The 22362-nt window shown below is 37.6% G+C and overlaps 1 protein-coding gene across 1 annotated transcript in view; it reads left to right on the top strand.

Annotated features, from left to right (window-relative positions):
- The first annotated feature begins 8064 nt into the window (after positions 1–8064).
- SLC6A11 (solute carrier family 6 member 11) overlaps positions 8065–22362 on the top strand; it is a 165068-nt gene continuing 150770 nt past the window's right edge. Inside the window, exons 1-3 of the mRNA XM_074283907.1 lie at positions 8065–8452; positions 18513–18647; positions 20010–20150. Coding sequence (XP_074140008.1) covers positions 8230–8452; positions 18513–18647; positions 20010–20150 — 499 coding nt within the window. The 5' untranslated portion in view covers positions 8065–8229. The remainder of the gene's footprint in view (positions 8453–18512; positions 18648–20009; positions 20151–22362) is intronic.

Raw genomic sequence — 22362 nt, 5'->3', positions numbered from 1 at the left:
AAAAAATCTTGTCCAGATGAAACATCCTGTTTGGTAAACTAATCTTCAAATAATATGGTTTCCAATCCTTTCACCATCAGAGGAGGTCACTCTTTTTTACACAAGTGTTGAATTGTTAATTCCTTTCATAAAATGCAGCACTGAACTGAACACAAGGCTCTAGATGTGATCTGACCACAACAGAGTACAATAAGATTATCACTTCCCTTTATACTGGAGTTCTTAACCTAAGATATATGACCTTAGTTAAAAATATTTTCATACCACTATTCCAATATAATTGGATTACTTCATATTTTGTGAATTTAAAGACATTGCTCTGAGAAAGGGCCTATGAGCTTCTCTAGACTTCCAAAGGTATCCATGACCCCAAAAAGATTCCTTGTCCTGTCTTAACATTGTTCTTCCATTAAATCGATTAAATGTTGAAATACATTTTCTGGATGTCTCGTTATCCTAGTAACTCAAATAAAATTTCCATTGCAGTCAAGCCAAGTCTTTTTTTTCTTTTTAGCATAACCTGTTTTGAAATCATAACATTTCATTTTATATTTATTCACTTGATTTTTTTTCAAACTAAACTGTAGAACTACATTTATCCCTGTTAAAATTTCAATTTATTAGATTCTGCCCATTGTTCTAGCCTGTCAGCATATTTTTGGAATCTGATTTTGTCCTACAACATGTTAGCTATCCCTGCCAGCTTGTTGCCATCCACAGATCAGAGAAGCATGCCATTGAGTTTTTAATAAAAATGCTGAACAGATAAAAACTAGGGATAGATCCATGGAGAATTGTTCTAAAAATCTCCTATCATTCTGACATCACAGAGATTGATAGAATTATAGATGTGGAAATAGACCTCAGGGACTATTTAGCCCAACTGTTTTATTTTATAGATAATGAAATTGAGGACTAAAGAGGTCAAAGGATTTGTCCAACATCACAGAGGTAGAAAATATTAGAAATGGGATATAAACCCATGTTCAGACTCAGGGCTTTTCCACCGTTCCTCATTGATTCTGCCTAATACTCTTCTCAAGCCCACATATATTCATTTTGTACTCATGAGAAATTTATCAAGAGAAAACTTGTCAAATGCTTTGCTGAATTCCAGGTGCATGATGTTTATATCATTCCCTTGATCTGCCAAACTAGTAACCTTGTCAAAAATAGAGATGATGTTAGTGTGACCTGATTTCTTCTTTATAAACCCATGCTGTCTTGTGACAATTATCAATTCCTTTTGTAAATATTCACAAGTTATCCATTTAATAATGTGTTTTAGAATTTTGTTGGAAATTGATGGCAAGCTTATGGATTTATAACTTGAAGAATCCTTCTTTCTTTAATCTTCTTTTTAAAATTGGAGCATTTTCCTGACTCTTATTCTATAATAAGGCATCCAGGTGGCACAGAGGATAGAACCTTGTCTTGGAATTTTCATGAATTCAAATCCAGCCTCAGATACTTACAAGCTGTGTAACCCTGGGGTTAACACTATTTACCTTAGTTTCCTTATTTATAAAATGATCTGGAAGAAGGAAATGATTAACCACTCCAGTATCTCCCTGGTATTATTTTTTTTCCTGGGGCTGGGGTTAAGTGACTTGTCCAGGGTCACACAGCTAGGAAGTGTTAAATGTCTGAGACCAGATTTGAACTTGGGTCCTCCTGAATTCAAGGCTGGTGCTCTATCCACTGTGCCACCTAGCTGCCCCCACTCCAGTATCTCTACCATGAAAACCCCAAGTGAGGTCATAAAGAGTTGAACATGGCTTAAATAACCAAATAGCACTAATAATAGTATGGTAACTCTGAATTCTTCATAATTTTCCCATATTATTTGTGGCTACTCAAATATTACATGTTAGAGTTCCCGTATCCTGGGATGTAGATTGTTTGGATCTATTGCCTCAAACTCATTGACAGAAGACAAATGAGAATTCATTTACTGTGTCCTCACTTATCTTGAGTTTTAACCATTAGCTCTTATGACTTCATCTATTTTTTTGTTGTGTCTAGTATTTCTTGTTTATCCACTATCTCTTGTTTTTACCACATCAACTATTTTTACTTTCTCCTTGAAATACCATCCATCATCTTAGGGAACACAAGTAACATGGTATAGTTTTATATTCTTTTAATGTTCTCTTACTTTTGTCCCATCAAGAGTTTGTTCAATCTATCTGAATTTTCCTTTTATTGCAATATAACAAAATCATTTTGATTATCCATAATATTCATAGCCTTAACCCATTCTGAGATTGTATATTCAGCTCTATTAGGATTATCTAAGAATAGGATCATTCTTTGCCCTCAAACTTTGCTACCATCCTTGCATCTATCTCCAGAAAAAAATCTCATTTAGTTAATGAGTTTCATATATCTCCATATGAGTTTCCGTAGACCCCCAGGATTATGGTGTAAGCTATACTGTTCAAGACAAAGTGACATATAATAAAGATGCTATACAGGTAGAAACAACAAGACTTGACAATAAGTTAAATATGGGAGAGGAAGGAGGCAAGGTAGAATGAGAAGTTAAAAACAGAACTGATGTAGCAATCCTGTGTGACTGCAACACTGGTGATTGCCTCAATAGTATTATAAAAATTTTGGAAAAGTAGAGAGTTTGGTAGATTGCGTGTAACATTAGATGAAGTCAGGAGAGAGGTTAGTTCTGGAGAAATAGATCTTGGAAACAAATTCATAGAGATGAAAACTGAATTTTGGGAGCTGATGATATTGTCAAGTAAAGTAGTAAAGAGGAAGAAGAGAAGAGCCAAGGACAGAGCCATAAGGGCCCTCATGGTTAGGGGTAATACTATGGAAAAAATCTAGAAATAAAGAGGAAAAATGACCAGTCGTTCAAGGTGGAGGAAAATTAGAGGAGAGCTATCAGGAAGAGAATTACTAATAGTGTTAAAGGTAGCAGAGAGGTCAAGAAAGATGAAGATTAAAAGAAGGCCATTATATTTGTTTAATAAGAGTTCACTGAAAACTTTGAAGAGAGCAATTTCAGTTGAATAATGATGGCATCAGATAATCATACACAAACATTTTGATACACTATGAAGAATCAGCAAAGATTATGAAAGAAATTGTAAAGTTCTGTTATTGATAGATAGGTTTTTTTTAATATATGTATGCATACATATATACATACACATATATGCATATGTAAATACATAGATATGTAAGTATGTTATATAATTTATCAAGTATTTAAAAAATTTCAAGTTGGCCAATGTATCTGGATTATGGAATATGTGAAGGGGAGTAAAATATAAGGAGACTGAAAAAAGTAAGAAGGAGCCATGTTAGCAAGAACTTTATTATTTTTATTTTTTAAAACTTTTTATTTCCAAAATATATGTGTGAGGGATGTAGAAGACCCTTACCCAAAATGATTACTCAGAGATCACTCAGTAGAAGGGAGAAAAGTTGTTTATTGAAAACCTCCAGAGGATAAGCCCTCCTACCATGAGCTTTCGCTTTCTTATCTCCTGATGGGATGGTTCAACCTCTGGAGGTTTTCAATAAACAACTTTTCTGCCTTCTATTGAGTGATCTCTGAGTAGTCATTTTGAGTAAGGGTCTTCTACATCCTTCACATATGGATAGATAGTTTTCAAAATATATCCTTGCAAAACTTTGTTATAAAATTTTCTCCCTTCTTTTCCCCCACACCTTTATCTAGACAGAAAGTAATCTAATATATGTTAAACATGTGCAATTCTTTTATACATATTTCCACAATTATCTTCCTGCACAAGAAAAAAAAATCAGATCAAAAAGGGAAAAACTGAGAAAGAAAACAAAATGCAAACCACTAACAACAAAAAGTAAAAATACTATGTTGTGAGCCACACATTCAGTCCCTATGATCCACTCTCTGAGTGCAGACGCCTCTCTCCATCACAAAAACATTGTGTTGAAATCTCATTGTTGAAAAGAGCCACGTTCATCAGAATTGATCATAGTATAATCTTGTTGTGGTGTACAATGTTCTCTTGGTTCTACTTACTCCACTTAGCATCAGTTCAGCTTAGCATCAGTAAGTCTCTCCAGGCCTCTCTGAAATCATCCTGCTTATTGCTTCTTATAGAACAATAATATTCCATAACTTCATATAGCATAATTTATTGAGCTATTCTCCAACTAATGGGCATCCACTCAGTATAAAGATCTTAAGATGCCAAATAGAAGAGTTTATATTTGATCCTGGAAGTCATAGAAAGAGAATATAATTTACTGAGCAGAAATAATATCTATGCTTTTTAAAAATGATGGCAGCTAGAGTAGAAGCTGGTTTGGAGGAGGTAGATACTTGAGGCAGAGATAACAATTAGAAGAATATTGTTTTTAGGTTGGCCAAGAGACCTTGAAAGAAAGGATATATATGTGTATCTATATATATGTGTGTATACAATATACATATTATATATACAGGTATTTGTATATGTAAATATGTATACACATGTACATATATACTCATGTTGTGGTATACTATATTATATATGGTGATATATATGTGTGTATACACACTCACCTAATACATACAAGAAAGCAGAAATGACAAGATTTAGCAAAGAACTGGGTATGTAAGGTGAGTGAGAATAAGGAATCAAAGATGATACTGAAGTTTTGCGCCTGGATGACTGGAAGCATGGAGGTTCCCTTGACAATAGGTTAAGAATTGAGGAAGGTTTTGGGAGAAAAATAATAAGTTTCTGCTTTGGACATATTTGAGATATCTATGGGATTGAGTGACTATAAATCAGGAAATATGCTTTCGCTGTTCATTTGTTTCAGTTGTATCCTACTCTTCATGATCCCATTTGTAGTTTTCTTGGCAAGGAAATTGGGGTAGTTTGCCATTTCCTTCACCAATTCATTTTACAGATGAAGAAACTGAGGCAAATAGGGTAAATGACTTGCTGAAGGTCACACAACTAGCAAGTGTCTGAGATTTGACTTGAACTCAAGAAGACAAGTCATCCTAACTCCAGGCCCTGAACTCTATCCATTGTGCCACCCAGCTGCCAGAAAATAAACTAAAGTTTGATAAATAGATGTAGAAGACATCTGCATAGAGATAAATAGAGCCGATAAGATTCCCCCGACAGGGCAGGATAGACTGAAAAGAAAAAGAGAGCCCAGAACAAAACTTAAGAGATACCTATAGAATACAGAAGCATCAAAAAAAAAAAAGTCTGTGAAGGAACAGTCAGACAGGTGGGCAGAGAGCCAAGATAGTACAGCATCATAAAAAAGCTGAGAAGAGAGCAGCCCAGAAGGAGGAAATGATCAACATTTTCAATCATTACAGAGAGATTTAGAAGGATGAAAAATGAGAAAAGGCAATAGTACAAGATTATCCATAACTCTGCAAAGTTGAACTTTCAGTTGAATGATTGGATTAGAAATCAGATTAAAACAGATTTAGAAGAGAATAAGAGAAAAAAAAAAAGTAAAGGCGTCCAGTGATCGATGACTTTCTGAAGGAGTCATGATAGGGAGGAAACATAAAGGATAGTAGCCAGCCTGGAGTTAGATGAGGAAGAAGCAAGATGGGGCTGCTCTCAGAGAATAGTCTCATTTTTTTTTCAGTGAAAGTCCTTAGCTATGGAAAGGATTGAAAAGAATTGACAAGATTTGCAGGAGTTGCTATAGAGTCTTTGATAATGAATTGATCAAGGAAGAGCAGAATGATGATATTGCCTAGTTGAGATCATCTAACAAAAATTTGTAGTGGCTCCAGTCAACATCATATAGGTCATAAAATCCTGGAAGAGACCTCATTTTATAGATGAGGAAACAGGTTGGAAGGTTAAGTGCCTAGTTTTGGGTCATCCCAGCAGAAAGAGTCAGAAAGAAAATTGAAAGAGTTCTTTCTGGATCCTTAGAGTCTTGCTTCCAAATGAAATGCCCGTAGAATAAACATGTATAAAGCTTTCCAGGGTATATATAAATAAATCAAAGCAAGACAGTCCTACAACCAATTATATGCTTCTCATTTATTTAAAAAGCCCTGGGAAAGACACCTTCCAGGATAGGGACACAAGTTGTGGGAATTGGAAGAAACCTCTAGGGAGCAATAAGGGACTGGGCAGAAGATTGGCTGAGAGTGCCAGAGGAACAGAGTTTGATGTATGTGTCTGAGCATGCCAGAAAGCTAACTAGAAGTTTGTACACAGTCCATTGTAAGTAAAAATCTCGAAATAAATGGTCAAAGAGCTTTAAGTATGCATCTATTTAAGTCTTGAACTGACTGTGTATTCTGCAAAAGACTATCCCTAATGATTTATTAAGTGATGTTCAAGAGTGCAACCTTCAGTTATCTGAAAAAAAAGCACTTCCTTCCCAATGATATAAAATATCTTACTATGCTAATATTCTTTTTAGAGAATCAGTAGATTTTAATTGGGATACCAACTCAGATAACTACTATAACCAGCTAGGTGGCCCAATAAATAGAGAGTATAGGGGCTAGAGTCAGGAAATTCAAATCTGAACTCAGGCACCAACTAGCCAGCCTCAGTTTCCCCAAATGAAAAAAAAGTATTAATTAAAAAATATACTTCACAGGGCTGTTATGATGATCGAATAGGATCACATGTTTATTAGCACAATGCCTGGCATACAGTAGGTGTTTAATAAACATCGGTTCCCCATTCATGAAAACGTTTCTTAGCTTCTCAGAAGCTGTTTCCTCCTTTATAAAATGGAGATAATACTTGTGTCAACTACCTTCTGGAGTTGTAATGAAAGAGTTGTAGAAAGTTTAGTCCAGCCTCTCTCATACTAGGCCAGTGGTCCTCAAACTTTTTAAATAGGGGGCCAGTTCACTGTCCCTCAGGCTGTGGGAGGGCCGAATTATAGTAAAAACAAAAGTTCACACTCTGTCTCCGCCCCTCAGCCCATTTGCCATAACCCAGCGGCTGCATAAATGTCCTCAGTGGGTCGCATCTGGCCCGCAGGCTGCAGTTTGAGAACCCCTGTTAGGGAATACCCCCAAATGATAATATCTGCATCTGTAACACTAAGTTGTGAGAGACAAGATCACTGGGACAAGACAAAGGCAGGAGAAGTCTGGGGGATCCTCTCGAGATCCTGCAGGAGAGAGCCAGGCGGCAGGGAGTTGAGGGAGGGATGCTGGCTGACCTCTGGTCTCCATCCTCTGCACTGGGCCCACTCAGCATCTTGGAAAAGATCTCATTCTGTCCTTTTACTTCTCATTGCCAGCTCCCTCAGACCTGTCCTCCTCCGCCCCGCCCCCACCAAAGGTGGGTGTGTAGGGAAACGAGTGGAGAAGGAAGGGCCGTAGGAAATGAGAAGGGACAAACTGATCTGGCCACGGGGCTGCTGCGTCCTCGGGTTTTGCAGAGAGGGGCTTCGGGGGCGGGGAGCTGTCCTCTGAATCCTCTCCTCCCTCCCTCTTTCCCAAGGCAGGAGCGGGGCCGATCTCGAGCAGGGCCCAGCTGAGACTGGGACGAATTTGGGAGCGTTCGGGTGCAGCCCTCCAGCAGGCTGGGCGAGATGGTGCATGTGGGGACTAGAGGCAGGGGACTGGACTGGCTGGCCGCCGCTCTCCGCGGGTGATGCATTGCCGGCAGAGTGCGCTGGGAGCAGCCACAGCCGCGGGTGAGAAGCTGAGCCGCCAGAGCCAAAGCTGGGGAGGGCGCGGGGGAGGGGGAAGAAGGGAGGGAGGGAGAGTAAAAGGGAGGCCGGAGAGCTAGTGTACCCGCCCCCGCCTCCGCCGCCTCTCCAGGACTACCCCGCTAAGCGCAGCCGAACCAACCGAGCCAGCAGGAGAGGCAAGGGCAGAGGGGAGACAAGCTAAGCCCGAGCAAGGCTGCCCACCCCGGATCTCCAGGGAAGGGCTCGGGCCGTGCACTCCCTGGCCTCGCCAGTTCCTGTGCCTGCCCCCGTCCCTAGCACAGTAGCCCATCCTGCCAACTTGTCTTCCCCCGCCGCCCATCTGCCCTCTCCACGCCTCCCGCCCTCCGGGCCCCCTCCCCCTCTCCTCCTCTCTCCCCCCTCCCCAGTGCCTCCTGAAAACCCAGCCCTCCCGGGGCGGCCCCGCAGTGCCAGGGACCCGGGGAGCCACCGCAGCCTGCGCGCTCTTCCCATCTGCCCTCGCCCAGCAGCCAGGCTTCCAGTCCGCCCGCCCGTCCCACGGTCCGTCCGACAGTTCCCCCAGCAGTCCGTGAGCCCGGAGCCATGACCGCCGAAAAGGCTCTGCCCATAGGCAACGGGAAAGCGGCGGAGGAGGCGCGGGACCCCGAGGCCTCCAGTGCCAGCTTGGTGTCCAGCCGCGACAAGAAGGTTCACGAGCGGGGCCACTGGAACAACAAGGTTGAGTTTGTGCTGAGCGTAGCGGGCGAGATCATCGGGCTGGGCAACGTGTGGCGCTTCCCCTACCTGTGCTACAAGAATGGAGGAGGTGAGGGAGGGGCGCGCGCGCGGGGGGAGGAGGCTCTCAGGCTCCCAGTTAGGATTCTACCCTAGCCGAGCCAGAGGCGGGAGGGAGGGGGCGGCGGAGACGGGGGAGAGGGGGCCTAGGAGGGGGGGAGGCGCCCGCCGCTTGGCCCAGCGGGGACGGGACACAGCCTCGGGAACTGGCTTCGGACGGGCCACTTTCCTACGTGAGCGAAGTTTCCGTGCGTGTGTCGCTGAGACTGGCACACCAAGAGGGACATTTGAATGGCGTGGTTTACGATTAGAAGCTCCCCACCGCAACGCACCCTTCTGATATAGTAGTAGCCCAGCACAATGTAAGCTCTTTGAGGACAGACTGGTCCATTTCTGTCTTTCTCATCAGTGTCTAGGCATTTAATTAATGTCTTGGGCATTTAATAAAAGTTTGCTGCTTTGGATTGGACTGTGATGTTCACTTCTGAAACTCATATTACTTTTGAGGATGAGAACACACACTTACACTTGAAACCAGGACTTGGATTTACTTATTTTTATACGGATGGTACAGAGACACTCACACACTTCATACTTTGGGGAAATTACCTCCTTGGCCTGCCTGCAAATATCTCTTGAGATTTCAGTAACAAATCTCCCCAGATCCCAGATATTGTTTGGTCATCGAAATCACTGTTTGGTCTTAGACAGTATTTACAAAGAAAGAAGTGTACCTCAGGCCCTCCCCCAAAGACTGAATAATAAAATAAATAAACAAAAACTCGGTTGCTAACTCATTCAATTTGTTGATTTCATACTACTTATGGTCAGTCCTCAATCTTCCTCCCATCGCCACCCCAAATAAAATCCCTATATGTGTAAGCATCTGTAATAAAGTAGTTCACTGTTTTTGAAAGCATGTTAGAAGAGTTTTAAGATCCCTCAGAATTTTACTATACAAAGTAGAGAATTTGAGCCGTTGCCTCTGATGCTTTTAATCTTGGGTAAATCACCTAAATTTTGTTGCCCTCAGCTTTTTTTTTTTTTTTTTCATTAGTAAAATGAAAGGGCCCTGCAGAACCCAATTGACTAAGTAATTTCAAAGATAACATTTGTAAAAAGACTGCATTTCTCGGGGTGATGTGTGTGTTTTCTCGTAGTGGAAGAGTAAGGCAGTCTGATGCACTAGTATAACTAATCAGTGGATAAGCATTTATTAAGTAACTGCTGTATGCCTGGCACTTTGTTAAGCACTGGGGACCACAAAGAAAGTCAAAGAATAGTTCCTACCCTAGAGGAGCTCACAGTCTAATGGGAAAGACAATATTTGAACAATTATGTATAAACAAGGTATAGACAGGTGAAGTAGAAAATAATCAGTAGAAGGAAGGCACTAGAATTAAGAGGGGTTGGGACAGGTTTCCTATAGAGATTTTAGTTAGGACTTGAAGGGAGCCAGGGAATTTCAGGAAGCAGAAATGAGGAAGAAGAGAATTTCCACAGGGGATAGCCAGTGAAAATGGTGAGAGTCTAGAGATAAAAAGTGTCTTGTACAATAGAACCCTGGACTGAACATCAAGAGGTGTGAAGTGCATTCATGACACTGGTAGCTTTATCATTTTGAACAATTGATTTGACTTCTCTGGCCTTGGCTGGTATTTCTAAGCTTTCTTCTAATATGTTAGGTCTATGAATCGAGGAGAGAAATTGACTTTAATAGGCATATTGCTGAGCTTTCACTTCCTCAGATGTGCTCACCTTATGACAGGGAATGAAAGAGAAGGAACTTTAATTAAGGGACAGTAGCAACAAATGATTCAATTTGTCCCTGTCCCATTTCACTCTCACCACCCAAAAAGTGCTTCAGAGTCTCAACAGTTGTGAGGGAAATATCCCAGGGAGAAAAAAATGGAACTTCTTATACCCCTAGTGTTTTTTCCCTTTGACCCCAGGGAAACTTGTACAGTCAATTTTGGGAATCTAAGTGGATATTCCTTATCTAGTCTAAATAATATGCCTTTCCAGTAACATATGTATCACTGTTTCTCAAATGTATGTAGATGCTTTGATAAATAAATGCAAATTCATTTTAAAAATTTCATAATTGAAAACAGCCTTTTATTGTCCTGAATTTTCCACTATAAACATAATATAATATAATATAAACTTTCTTTTTAAACACTACAAAAAGGTCTACTACTAATTTCTGCTCTAGAGAATAGAAAGAGTAGCCAAAGCATGTCCACAAGGCAGATTTCCCTTCAATATGGAAAGGAGGAACCAGTTGACTACCATGTTGTTTACAAAAAGCCTCACCACATATCACATTATGCTAACTTTGTAGTCCAAAGAAGTGGTTAGGTGGGTGTTACTTTGAGGGATTTGTCCAAGTCTCTTCCTTTAGCTAGTCTCCATAGTTGTTTAGCTAGTTGAAGTTCAACTAGATCGTGCTTTTTAAGGCCTCTATTTTAACCTTCTATGTATAGCACTGTGGGGATAGTGCAATGAGTTTCAGCAAGTCTTGCAACAGACATCCACAACAAAAGCAATTCAGATTTTTATTTTCTATTAATAATCTTAATTTGTTATTATTTAGCATCAATGTACTACTTAGGAATTTCTCTGGGTCTATCTTTTTAGTTAGCAATTATTTATAAGGATTTTTTTTAGACTGCAGGATGATGGTGAAAGACTAGAGCCATCAGGATCAGTAAACTCAGGCCAAGAAAAAGGAGATAATTCAGAGTCACAACTGAGTTCAAATTTAGCCTCAGACACTAAATGTGTAACTTGGGGAAAATCATTTAACCTGTATGTCTCAGTTTCTTCATTTATAAAATGGTGATATCTGTCTCACTGGATTATTATCAAATGAGATAGTTTTAAAGTGCTTTGCAAATCTTAAAGAACTATATAAATACTAGTTATTATAGTTGATTTTTACAATTATTTTCAATATATTTTCCTCAATTACATGTTAAAATATTTTTTAAAAAAGTTTTGAGTTCCAAATTCTATCTCTCTCTCCCTTCCCTCCCTTCTCTCCTTGCTAAGACTAGCAGTGCTTGTTAACTATTTGAACACACTTCAGATCTTAATGAACTTAGATGTCCATCTGATAGAATACTCATCCTAAATTGCCTCCACCTTCATCCAAAACCCAAAATTTGCTTGCATGATTTCTGTAAGATAAGGCCCACAGGATGTTTTTCTCACTTTGTTATAGTGACACTGCCTTAACACACACACACACACACACACACACACACACACACACACACACAAAACCCAAAACACTCAAGTGGCTCATTTTGCATATAGGATGTTTTCCATCTGCCCAAAGTCTCTTTCTCAAGGTTCTTTCTGTGCCAATGGAATGGTGAGAACAGAAGAGAAGGGCCACTTCTTGGTTTGAGTTGTTTTCTTTGGAGACTTGCATAAATAAAGCAAGTTGATCTGAGTCTGCTCAGCACTGGTAATGAGGGGGCTTTAGCAGTATTTGTATGAGAGCTAGGTCTGGGAAACAAAACTGCTATCCTGCCTTCTGCTGTGAGAAAGCTATTGCCAATGCTCGGATTCTATGTGCTTAATTGTCCAGTTTGGTATCATGTTGAAAATCTGTCCCAAGATAGAAAGTTCCTGAATTCAGCTCATGCTTCTCTCTCTGTCTCTATCATTTCTTTTGTCTGTCTCGTCTCTCTGTCTCTCTGTGTGTGTCTCTTTCTCTCTGCTTCTCTCTCTCTCTCTCTCTCTCTCTCTCTCTCTCTCTCTCTCTCTCTCTCTCTCTCTCTCTCTCTCTCTCACACACACACACACACACACACACACACACACACACACACACACACTATAAGAATCCCTTCACTCCACAAAGGTTTCTAAGACTTATTTACAGATGTCTTGTCAATCTAAGTGAATGAGGGAGGCTTCCAACAACAAATACATCAAATATCTGAACCAAAAGAATATTTAAAAACATTGTTTTGGGCACATAATAACAAAACATTTAACTCATCCTCTGCCAAAATGACTGCCTGCAGATTTCCTTATTTCTGAAATATGTTCTATAACACTTTGCTATGTGAAGAAAAGGAAGTTGGTAAGCAACCAATTAGAAAAATCTTATTTTGATGCTTTGATATTCACTACTATAGCAGGGTTTTTTTTTTAATACTAGCATGAAAATACTGAAGGAAAAGTTTTGCCAAAAAAATCCAATGGTGCATTGTAGTGGAAAAAGCTCTGATAGCGATCTAGGAGACCTCAGGTCAGTCACCAACCAACTTACTCCAACGACACATTTCACTGTTCCAGGTCCAATTTTGCTCTTCTATAAAAGCAAAGGATTGGATAAGATGGCCTCTAAAATCTCAACTACCTCTGTAACAATTTATAATTGTAATGATTTTGCTTTTAAACTGATAGTCCTAAATCTTCCCTAGGGTGTATGTATACATACACACATTTGTCTCCATGCACATGCACATATATATATTATCTTGGATGGGTTAGCAGAAGGACTTTTTAAATATGCATTCTCAGACAAAGGGCTTTGGTCATATTCCATTTGCAAGGTTAGGTTAGATACCAAATGTCAAGTGATACTTTACTTTTTAAAAATTACATAATGATTCAATGTTAAACCATCTCCGAAAAGGAAACCAAACCAAACCAAACCAAAACAAAATTTGCTCAGCAAAGAGATGACATTTGTCAGATATTTTTGCTACATTTAAACATTGGATTTCCTACATTTAAACAATGGATCCCTTTAGCAATTCAGTATTATTCTTGCTTAATGGGTTAGACCACTGAACTATTCACAGATCAAGTTTACTTATTATACCATAAATGGAGTGAAAAAAAATTTTTTTTTTTATGAAGGAACTACTGCCTGCCTAGGAAGCTAAGAGATATCTAGATAAATCATGTAATTGACAGGAATTTATTAAGCACCTATTATCTGCCAAATGAAGGTGATACAAAGATAAAAGGGAAGCAGTCCCTAAACCCCAAGAATTTTACATTCTACCTAGCTAGTTAGGTAACACTAATCAGATTACAGGAATGAAGGAGGCATAAAGATCAGTAATTTCCTTAGTAGTTCCACAAAATACAGATTAAATGAACTCTCCAGGGTTCTGTTGTTAATAATTAATCTCATGTGGAATTTGAATTTAGTTCTTCCCCTCTCTAAACTCAGCATTTTATCTGCTGTATCAAGATGCTGCTTCCATAAGCAGAGATTAAATCTTGTTGTTTTTTTTTTTTTTTTTTTAAGGTGACTTACTTTATTGTACTGCCATTTTAAAGGAAACCTTTATCCTACAGACAAAAATATATTCTAATATTGGACATGCTTTCACTGTTAACAAGGAGAGAGAGGGAGGTTTGGGAGAAATTTAATACCAATTGGAGTAAATTTAATTCACTTTGGTTTTTAAAATTTATTCCAAAGATGAAACAATAAAAAGAATACTAGAGAGGCAGTCAGCCAGCAAGACACAGAGACATAGAAACAGTGACAGAGAAAGAGACAGAGATAACAACAGAGACACATAGAGACAGAGAGAACAAGAACCACTATTTCTTTCCTTTAACTATTGATGCATTTTTTTTCTTCAGCAACATGCTCATTTCTCAATTAACCATACTTCTTTCCCTCTAATCCTTCCTTGTAACAAGACAAGATACTTAAGGAAAATGTATTAACAAAACAACCATGTCTGGCAGAATTCGCAACATTCCATTCCCATCATTTTCCCACCTCTCCATGGAATGTATTTCAGCATCTGTTCTCAAGGACCAAAATTGGTCATTTCAGTTTATCTGAATTTAATCTCCTTTTATAGTAATTTTCATCCATATTAACTCTATATTAATTCATGCTATATCAGTTCATACAAGTCTTCCTATGTTTCTCTGAGTTCTTCACATTGTGACTATAGTGGTATAGTAATTCATTACATGCATTCTCCAAATTTTTGCATCTATTTCTCAACTGATAGGCAATCATTTTGTTTATAGTTTTGATTTTTGAAGGGATTAGGCTCACACACACACACACGCAACTTCTGTGGACATTTTGTTATATACATTTTTCATTTTTTTTCTCACTTTTTCATTTTCACTTACCTCTTTGGAATACATGCCCAAGTGGGTGAGTCAAAGGATTTCATTGCCCTATTCCAAATCTACAAAATTTCTTTTTTTAAGCAAATATTTTTGTCTTATTGTTTATATTTTAAACATTATTTTCTTTTTAAATTAGCTTCCAAATTCTCCTTTCTCCCCATCTTTTCCAACCCCCACTGAGGAGGTGAACAACATATCAATGATATATATGAAATCATGAAAAACATTTCCATATCAGCTATCTTTTCAAAAAATAAAAGTGATACAGTGATAACATTATACTTCAAATTCAAAATTCATCAGTTCTCTTTTTAGAGGTGGATGGCATTTTTTTGGTCATAATGAGTTTTTATGAATTGTTTTGAATCATTGTATTGATCAGAGTAGTCAAGTCTTTTACAGTTGGTCATTATTATAACATTGTTGATATTGTGAACAATGAAACATAGTTCTTCTCACTTTACTTTGGATCAGTTCATATAAATTTTGCCCTTTCCCTGAAACTAGCCTCCTTATCATTTCCCATGGCATAATAATCTCCCATCACAATTACATGCCAGAACTTATTCAGTCATTTCCCAATTGTCAGACATTTCCTTGATTTCCAGTACTTTTCCATGATAAGAAAGCTGCTTATAAATGTTTTTATACATATAGATCTTTGGCCATTTCCTTTGGCCTCTTTGGGATACAGACATAGTAGTGGTATTGCTGGATAATTCCAAATTTTTCTCCAGAGTGATTGGACTAATTCACTACTGTAGTAACAATCCATTAACATGTCTTTTTTTTTCTTTATCTTCTCCAATATTTGTTATTTATGATTGCACCTTAGAACTGTTTTAATTTGTCTTTCTCTAATCAATAGTAATTTAGAGCATCTTTTCATAAAACTATAGAGAGTTTTTTGATTTCTTCCTTTGAAAACTATGTTCATATCCATTGATCATTTAACAGTTTAGGGGATTACTCTAATTTTTATAAATTTGATTCGATTACACACTTGGTATATGTTTGAGAAAGGAGACCTTTATGAGAGAAAGTTCCTCTAAAGTTTTTTTGATATTATTTCATTGTCTGGTACCTTTTAGCAAAATGTAGTATTTCTGATTATCCCTTTTAATTAGATCTATTTTTGCTTTTGCTTTGTTTAAGATCATTATTACTGCCTATTTTTCCCTGAAACATAATAGACTATACTCCAGCCCTTTATTTTAACTCTGTGTGTGTCTTTCTGTTTCATGTGTCTATCTTGTAAACAACATTAAGTGTTTATGATCTGATTTATAACTCATTCTGCTATTGACATTTTGGGGGTGAACTCATAATTCACAGTTATGATTACTATGTATTTTCCTCCATTCTGTTTCATTCTGTTCATTCCTCTTTGTGTCTTTTATCTTGTCCCTCCTTAAAAGTATGTTTTGCTTCTAACCATTGCCTCCTTTAATCAGTCCTCTCTTTAGTCATCTTCCTCCTTCCTCTTATCCTCTTCTGCTCCTATTTCCCTATTGGGTAAGTTACATTTTTATACACAACTGTGTAGATGTATGTGTATAGTTTCCCCTATTTGAGCCAATTCTGATGAAATTGAACTTCTAGCACTGCCTGCCTTCCCTCCCTCCCTATTTCCTCCTGCATTGTAAAAACTGTTCCTTGTACACTTCTTTTAAGTAAGAAAAAGTTCTGCATTCTAACTCTCCTTTCCTCACTTCCTCACCTCTTCACTTGTTTGGGATATTATTCTAACATAATCAACTCATATCCATGCTTTCTGTGTATGAACACCTTTTAACTACCTTAATATTGATAAAATTGTTAAGTTACATGTATCATCTTTCCATATAGGAATATAGACAGTTTAACTTTATTGAGAACCCTATTTTTATCTCTTTATGCTTCCCTTGTCTTGTGTTTGAATGTATAATTCCCTATTCTGTTCTGGGCTTTTCAGCAGAAACATTTGACAATCCTCTATTTTATTAAAAATCCATTTCCCCCTGAAGGATTATGCTCAGTTTTCCTGAGTAGTTATTCTTGATCCTTTGTCTTCCAGAATATCAAATTTCAAGCCCTTTGATCCTTTAGTGTGGAAACTGCTAACTCTTGCAATCCTTACTGTGACTTCACAATATTTTTAATTGTTTCTTTCTGATTGGAGAATTTTCTCTTTGACATGGGAGATCTGGAATTTGGGTATAATATCCCTAGAAGTTTTGACATTGGGATCTCTTTTATAAGGTGATTGGTGAATTCTTTCAGTGTCTTTTCTTTCTGGATCTAAGGAATGGGGGCAGTTTCCTTGATAATTCCTTGAAATATAATGTATAAGCTTTTTCTTTGATTATGGATTTCAGATAGCCCAATAATTCTTAAATGATCTCTCCTTGATCTCTTTTCCAGGCTAGCTCTTTTTTTCTGAAGAGATATTTTGCATTTTCTTCTTTTTTCATTCTTTGTTTCTTAATTTCTTATGGTGTTATTAGCTTCCACTTTCCAAATTCCAATTTTAAGGAATTATTTTCTTCAGTGAGATTTTATACTTTTTTCATTTCTCTAATTCTGTTTTGCTTAAGGACTTCTTTTCTTCAGTGAATTTTGTGCCTCTTACCATTAGACCAATTTTGTTTTTAAGATTTTCTTTTAAAATGTTTATGCCTCTTTTTTTCTTTTGCTAAACTATTAATTTTATTTTCATAATTTTCTTGCATCATTCTCATTCTCTACTACTCTCAGTCTTCTTTAATTTTTCTAGGAATTCTTGTTGGTCTTGAATTCAATTAGCATTTTCTTTGAGATTTTGTTTGTATCTGTTTTCACATTTTTTGTCTTCTTCTGAATTTGTGTCTTGGTCTTCCCTGACACTCTAGGCAGCTTTGTATGATCAAATTCTATTTTTGTTTGCTCATCTTTTCAGTCTATTTCTTTATTTTGACTTTATGCTAACATTCTGCTTACCTGGATGTGACTAGGCACTGTCCTAAGCTTCTTGGTTTTTTTGCTGCTTTTTTCAAAGATAGTTCTGGGGGTGAAAGTTTTTGGTGTTTGTCTGGGAGTGGAATAGTCTCTGTTATCCTAATCAGCACTCTGCTCTTTACCCAGGAAGGGTTACTGGTTCCCTGTAGCTACAAGTCTTTGCCTTGGAATATGACCAGGGTCTCTGCTCCCTTGTGTTAGACCTCCATTCATCCTCTCAACCCTGGACCTGCAACCCACAACTTTGTATGGGCATTAGAGTTGCCAATCAGTGGCAGCTGTACCCAGTATCAGTATGGGGTCTCTTATAATCTCTTTCTGAATAGTTGTCTGACTCCCTCACTGTCTCCAGGTTTAGAACTCCTAAAGCTGTTGCTGTTGTTCTTAGGACTCTTGCCACTTTGTTTGTGAGCTCCAGACAGGTTTTCATTCTGGCGTTATAAACTTCTCCTGAACTTCATTATTTCCTTGGCCAGGAAAAAAAGTCCTGCCCTGGCCTTTGATTTGAGTTTTATTTTAAAGTTTTTTGGAGGAAAATACTGAGAGAGTTTGGCCAGGTTCCTTCAAATCCTCCATCTTCTACATTTTTGTTTTTTCCAAATGAATTAAAATCCAGCTTTGTTACACCTTTTTTTTTTTTTTAATTAAGTACTTTTCTTCCTATGGGAACCCCAATGGAAAGATATTTAATTATTTTATGTCTGATTAATGCCACAACACACAGTCCTCTAAAAGGCCTTTCTTATGGAAAAGATCATTTGTGGTTGGTTCACTTCCTGGGTAAAACTGATCTTTTTTAAAATCAATAACATCTGAGAAGGGAAAGAAGATATAGCTTTTTCAGGAATGAATGAAGTCATACTCACCACTCAAACTTTCAAAATATGTGCAAGTAGATTCAAAAGCTCAGAGAATATTAAATTTTGAAGAAGTTTTAGTAAACTGATTTCTTTGGCTTGTATTTGTTTATTTTTTTGCAGGAGCTTTCCTGATTCCATATGTGGTATTTTTTATATGCTGTGGAATACCTGTGTTTTTCCTGGAGACTGCCCTGGGACAATTTACTAGTGAAGGGGGCATCACATGCTGGAGGAAAATCTGCCCCTTGTTTGAAGGTAAGTTTCAGGATCAATTATACATGCACATATATACATTATATATATATTATGTATATACATATATATGCATGATTATGCATTTGTCCATGTATGTGTAATTAGATGTATTTTTGTAGTGTGTGGTTTTGTTTTTAATCTGGTACTATGATTTCATTGGGATTACTTTTAGCGTGAAAAATCCAAAAATACTGGTCTTTCATTCCTACATAGGCCCTACCAGTGTGTAGTTAATAAACTTAGGGAACTGCCAGGGATACTGGGAGGTTAAATAACTTCCCTATGGACCTACAGCTAGAATATATTAGAGGCAGTTTGCTTGTACATTAGCTAAAGAGCCCACTTTGGACCTGGTGTACGTATACATTTCTTTGTGTGTATATGTATGTACTGTATGCTTATCTAGGACCAAATGCACACATATGAACATGTAGCCATGTATGTGTGTACATATTGGGCATGTATCTGTAAGTATGTGTGTATTTGTGTCATTGAAACCTTCCCATATTTTATCCCTTCCATTTAGCTATTCCCCAGTCAGAGAACAAATGAATTGTTTCTAGTCATTTTTACTGTTATGAATAGGATTACTGTTAGTACTTTAGCACAAGTAGGTCCCTATTTCCCTTTATTGCTATTATATATCCTGAGGATTGGAAAGGAAGAAACAAATACTGTGAGATATAGGATTGACTCTTTCCTTAGTCAAAAGATATTTACAACTTTACTTTCTTGAGGAAAAGAATACTAAACTTAATGCCATCATAATAATAAATGGTATTATCTTCTACAATTTTTGTTCCTGGCCACTACCTCTTACCCCCACACCTAATGATTATCTTCATAGCCAAAACTCTATTCTGTCAATGGATCCATTTCTTAGTACCCTTAACCACAGCTTTAATTGTGTGCCTATTATCTACTGGTTTGTAGAGATGCCACATAGTGGGTCCTTCAACATTTCTTGAATGAGTGACTATATGTATATGTATATATATATATATATGTATATATGTATATATATATATACATATATATGCATATATATGTATATTGTGTCTTTGTGTGTGTGCATATGTATATGTGTGTGTGCATTTAGCTATACTATATGATGTATAAGTAATAAAAAAAAACTACTCCTCCCCTCCCCAGGAGAAGTTAAGTTTTTAAGGGTGAGAATTGTGCATAGTATCTTGCTGATAGTAGACATTTAATGAATTTTTGTTGAATTAAATTTAATTGAATTGAAATTAAATAAATTGAACCAAATCAAAAGTGTGAAACTGAGAAGCTTGGCTGGGAGCTTTGAGAAGGGAGAAAGAACTGCTGGACTGACACCTGTTTCTCATATTTCTTCTTCAGGCATTGGCTATGCAACTCAAGTGATTGAGGCCCACTTAAATGTATACTACATCATCATTCTAGCTTGGGCTATTTTCTATCTGTTCAATTGCTTCACCACGGAGTTACCCTGGGCCACCTGTGGGCATGAATGGAATACAGGTAGGAACCCAAAATCCACTCTCAATGAGCCCAGGATAATTCTCTACTGCCAGACTGGAATGTAGTATAAACTGGAAAACATTCTGAGGGACATAAATAAGATGGTGCAAGTCCTTGAGTTTGTGTAATATGAAATGGGGTAGATTTATCCTGAAGAAGATGAGATGGGAGAAGGGAAGCATGAATTTTTTCCCAAGTATTTAAAGGATTATAATATGTAAAAGATATTAGACTCCTTATTGATTTGTCTCAAAGGCAGACATTGGAGCAATGTATGAGACTTGCATTTGGGGCAAATTTAGGTTTCACAGAAGAAAAAACTTTCCAATGAATAAGGCTATTCAAAAATAAAAATTCTTGGAAAATTATCATTTGGAATCTCTAAACAATGATTGAATGATACTTGTCTAATGTATCATAGAGTGGATTATTTTTTTGGGTATGGATTGGAATAAATAACCACAGAAACTTCTTCCAACTTTGAAATTTTCTAATTCTGGAAGAGGAAATACATTTTTTAGATTCCTGAAAGAGAGAGCTTAAGATGAATCCTGAAGAAATCAGGGGAATCTAAGAGTCAGAGTTTGTGAGAGAGAACATTCTAAAAGTTGGGGACAATGCATGAAAAAGCATAGGGAGGAGAAATAGTGTATCGATTGTGACGTCAAATTGGCCATTGTGAAGTACATGAAGGAGAGTAATGTATTAAATTATTTGCAAGGTTGTAAAGAGTTTTAAATGCAAAATAGAAGACTTTGTGTTTGGTTCTTGAGGTAACAGGGAACCCCTGAAATATATTGGGAAGGGAGGTGACATGAGGAGATCTGAACTTTAGCAAAATCACTTTGGCAATAATATTGAAGTTGGACAGGAAAAGGGAATGACTTGAGGCAGGGAGTGCAATTGGAAGTCAACTGCAATAGTCTAGGCAAAATATGGAAAAGGTTTGATCTGGGTGGTTGCTATGGCAGTGGAGAGAAGGGAAGAGATATAGTAGAGATTGTCTACAATTAATTAGATATGTAGTCTGAATTAGGGGCAAGAGCTAGGGAAGAGCTGAAATTGCAAATTTGGAGACTGGAAAGAAGGTGGTACCATTGACTCTAACACAAAAAATTGGAAGACTTGTTTCAAACATGCTGTTTGGATACCTATGTGACCTATGTGACCAAGTGAATAGGAGATAGTTTGTCTTTTGGGAGGGAGATAATGATTGGATATAGATTTGGAATTCATTTGCATAGAGAAGACAATTGAATCTATGGGAACTATTGGGATGGACATAGAGAGAAAAGAAAAGAGAAGGAGTGGGCTTTAATAGATAATGATCCAAGAATAAAGAATGAAAAGGAATAGTTAGAGGAGACAGACAGACAGGCAATTAGATAAAGACACAGAGAGAGACACACAATGAGAGAGATTCACAGAAAGAAAGAGATGGAGATACAGGGTGAGACAGATAGACAGATGGAAACAGAGACAGATAGAGAAGAGCAGAATCACAAAATGTCAGAGAGGGGAAAGTATCCTAGAAGAGATTAGTGGTGACTTTGCAGAGAACAGTTTCAGCTGAATAAGTCTGGAAGTTAGAAATGCAGAGGGTTTAGAAGGGCATGAGAGGAGGGGAAGTGGAGGAGGTGCCATTTTATCCAACCAGACATTTCTCATGATGGGCACTGTCCAAAAGATCACCAGGAAGTTTATGAAGAACAGCTTGCTCCAAGCCATCTGTTGCTGATGGTGAAGAAAATTGGAAATCTTTCTGAAGAACTCAATGAAATTCTCCAGATTAAATCAACATATATTTTAATTATTCAATGACTTCAATGCAATGATGAACATAGAGGAGAATGAAAAAGATGTTGGGTTCAAGGCTAAGAAATAAAAGAGGAAAGGAGGAAAAGCATTTATTAGACACCTATTCTGTGCCAGGCACTGTGCTCAGTGCTTTATAAATATTGTCTTATTGAATCCTCATATAAAATCTGGGAAATATATACTATTAGAATTACCCCCTTCAATTCTTCCTACCTTCAGGGAAACTAGGTGGTGTAGTGGATAGAATGCCAGGCCTGGGAATTAGAAATTTTCAGCGTTATGAGTTCAAATCTGGTCATGATTATTAGTGGTGTTATGATTCTGGGCAAATCATATAACCTGGTTTTCTTTAGTTTCCTCATCTGTAAAATGGGCTGAAGAAGGAAATGGCAAA

This window comes from Sminthopsis crassicaudata, chromosome 1, assembly GCF_048593235.1.
Source record: "Sminthopsis crassicaudata isolate SCR6 chromosome 1, ASM4859323v1, whole genome shotgun sequence".
In the NCBI taxonomy this organism is placed as follows: Eukaryota; Metazoa; Chordata; class Mammalia; order Dasyuromorphia; family Dasyuridae; genus Sminthopsis; species Sminthopsis crassicaudata.
This window is presented reverse-complemented; position numbering and strand designations above follow the sequence as displayed.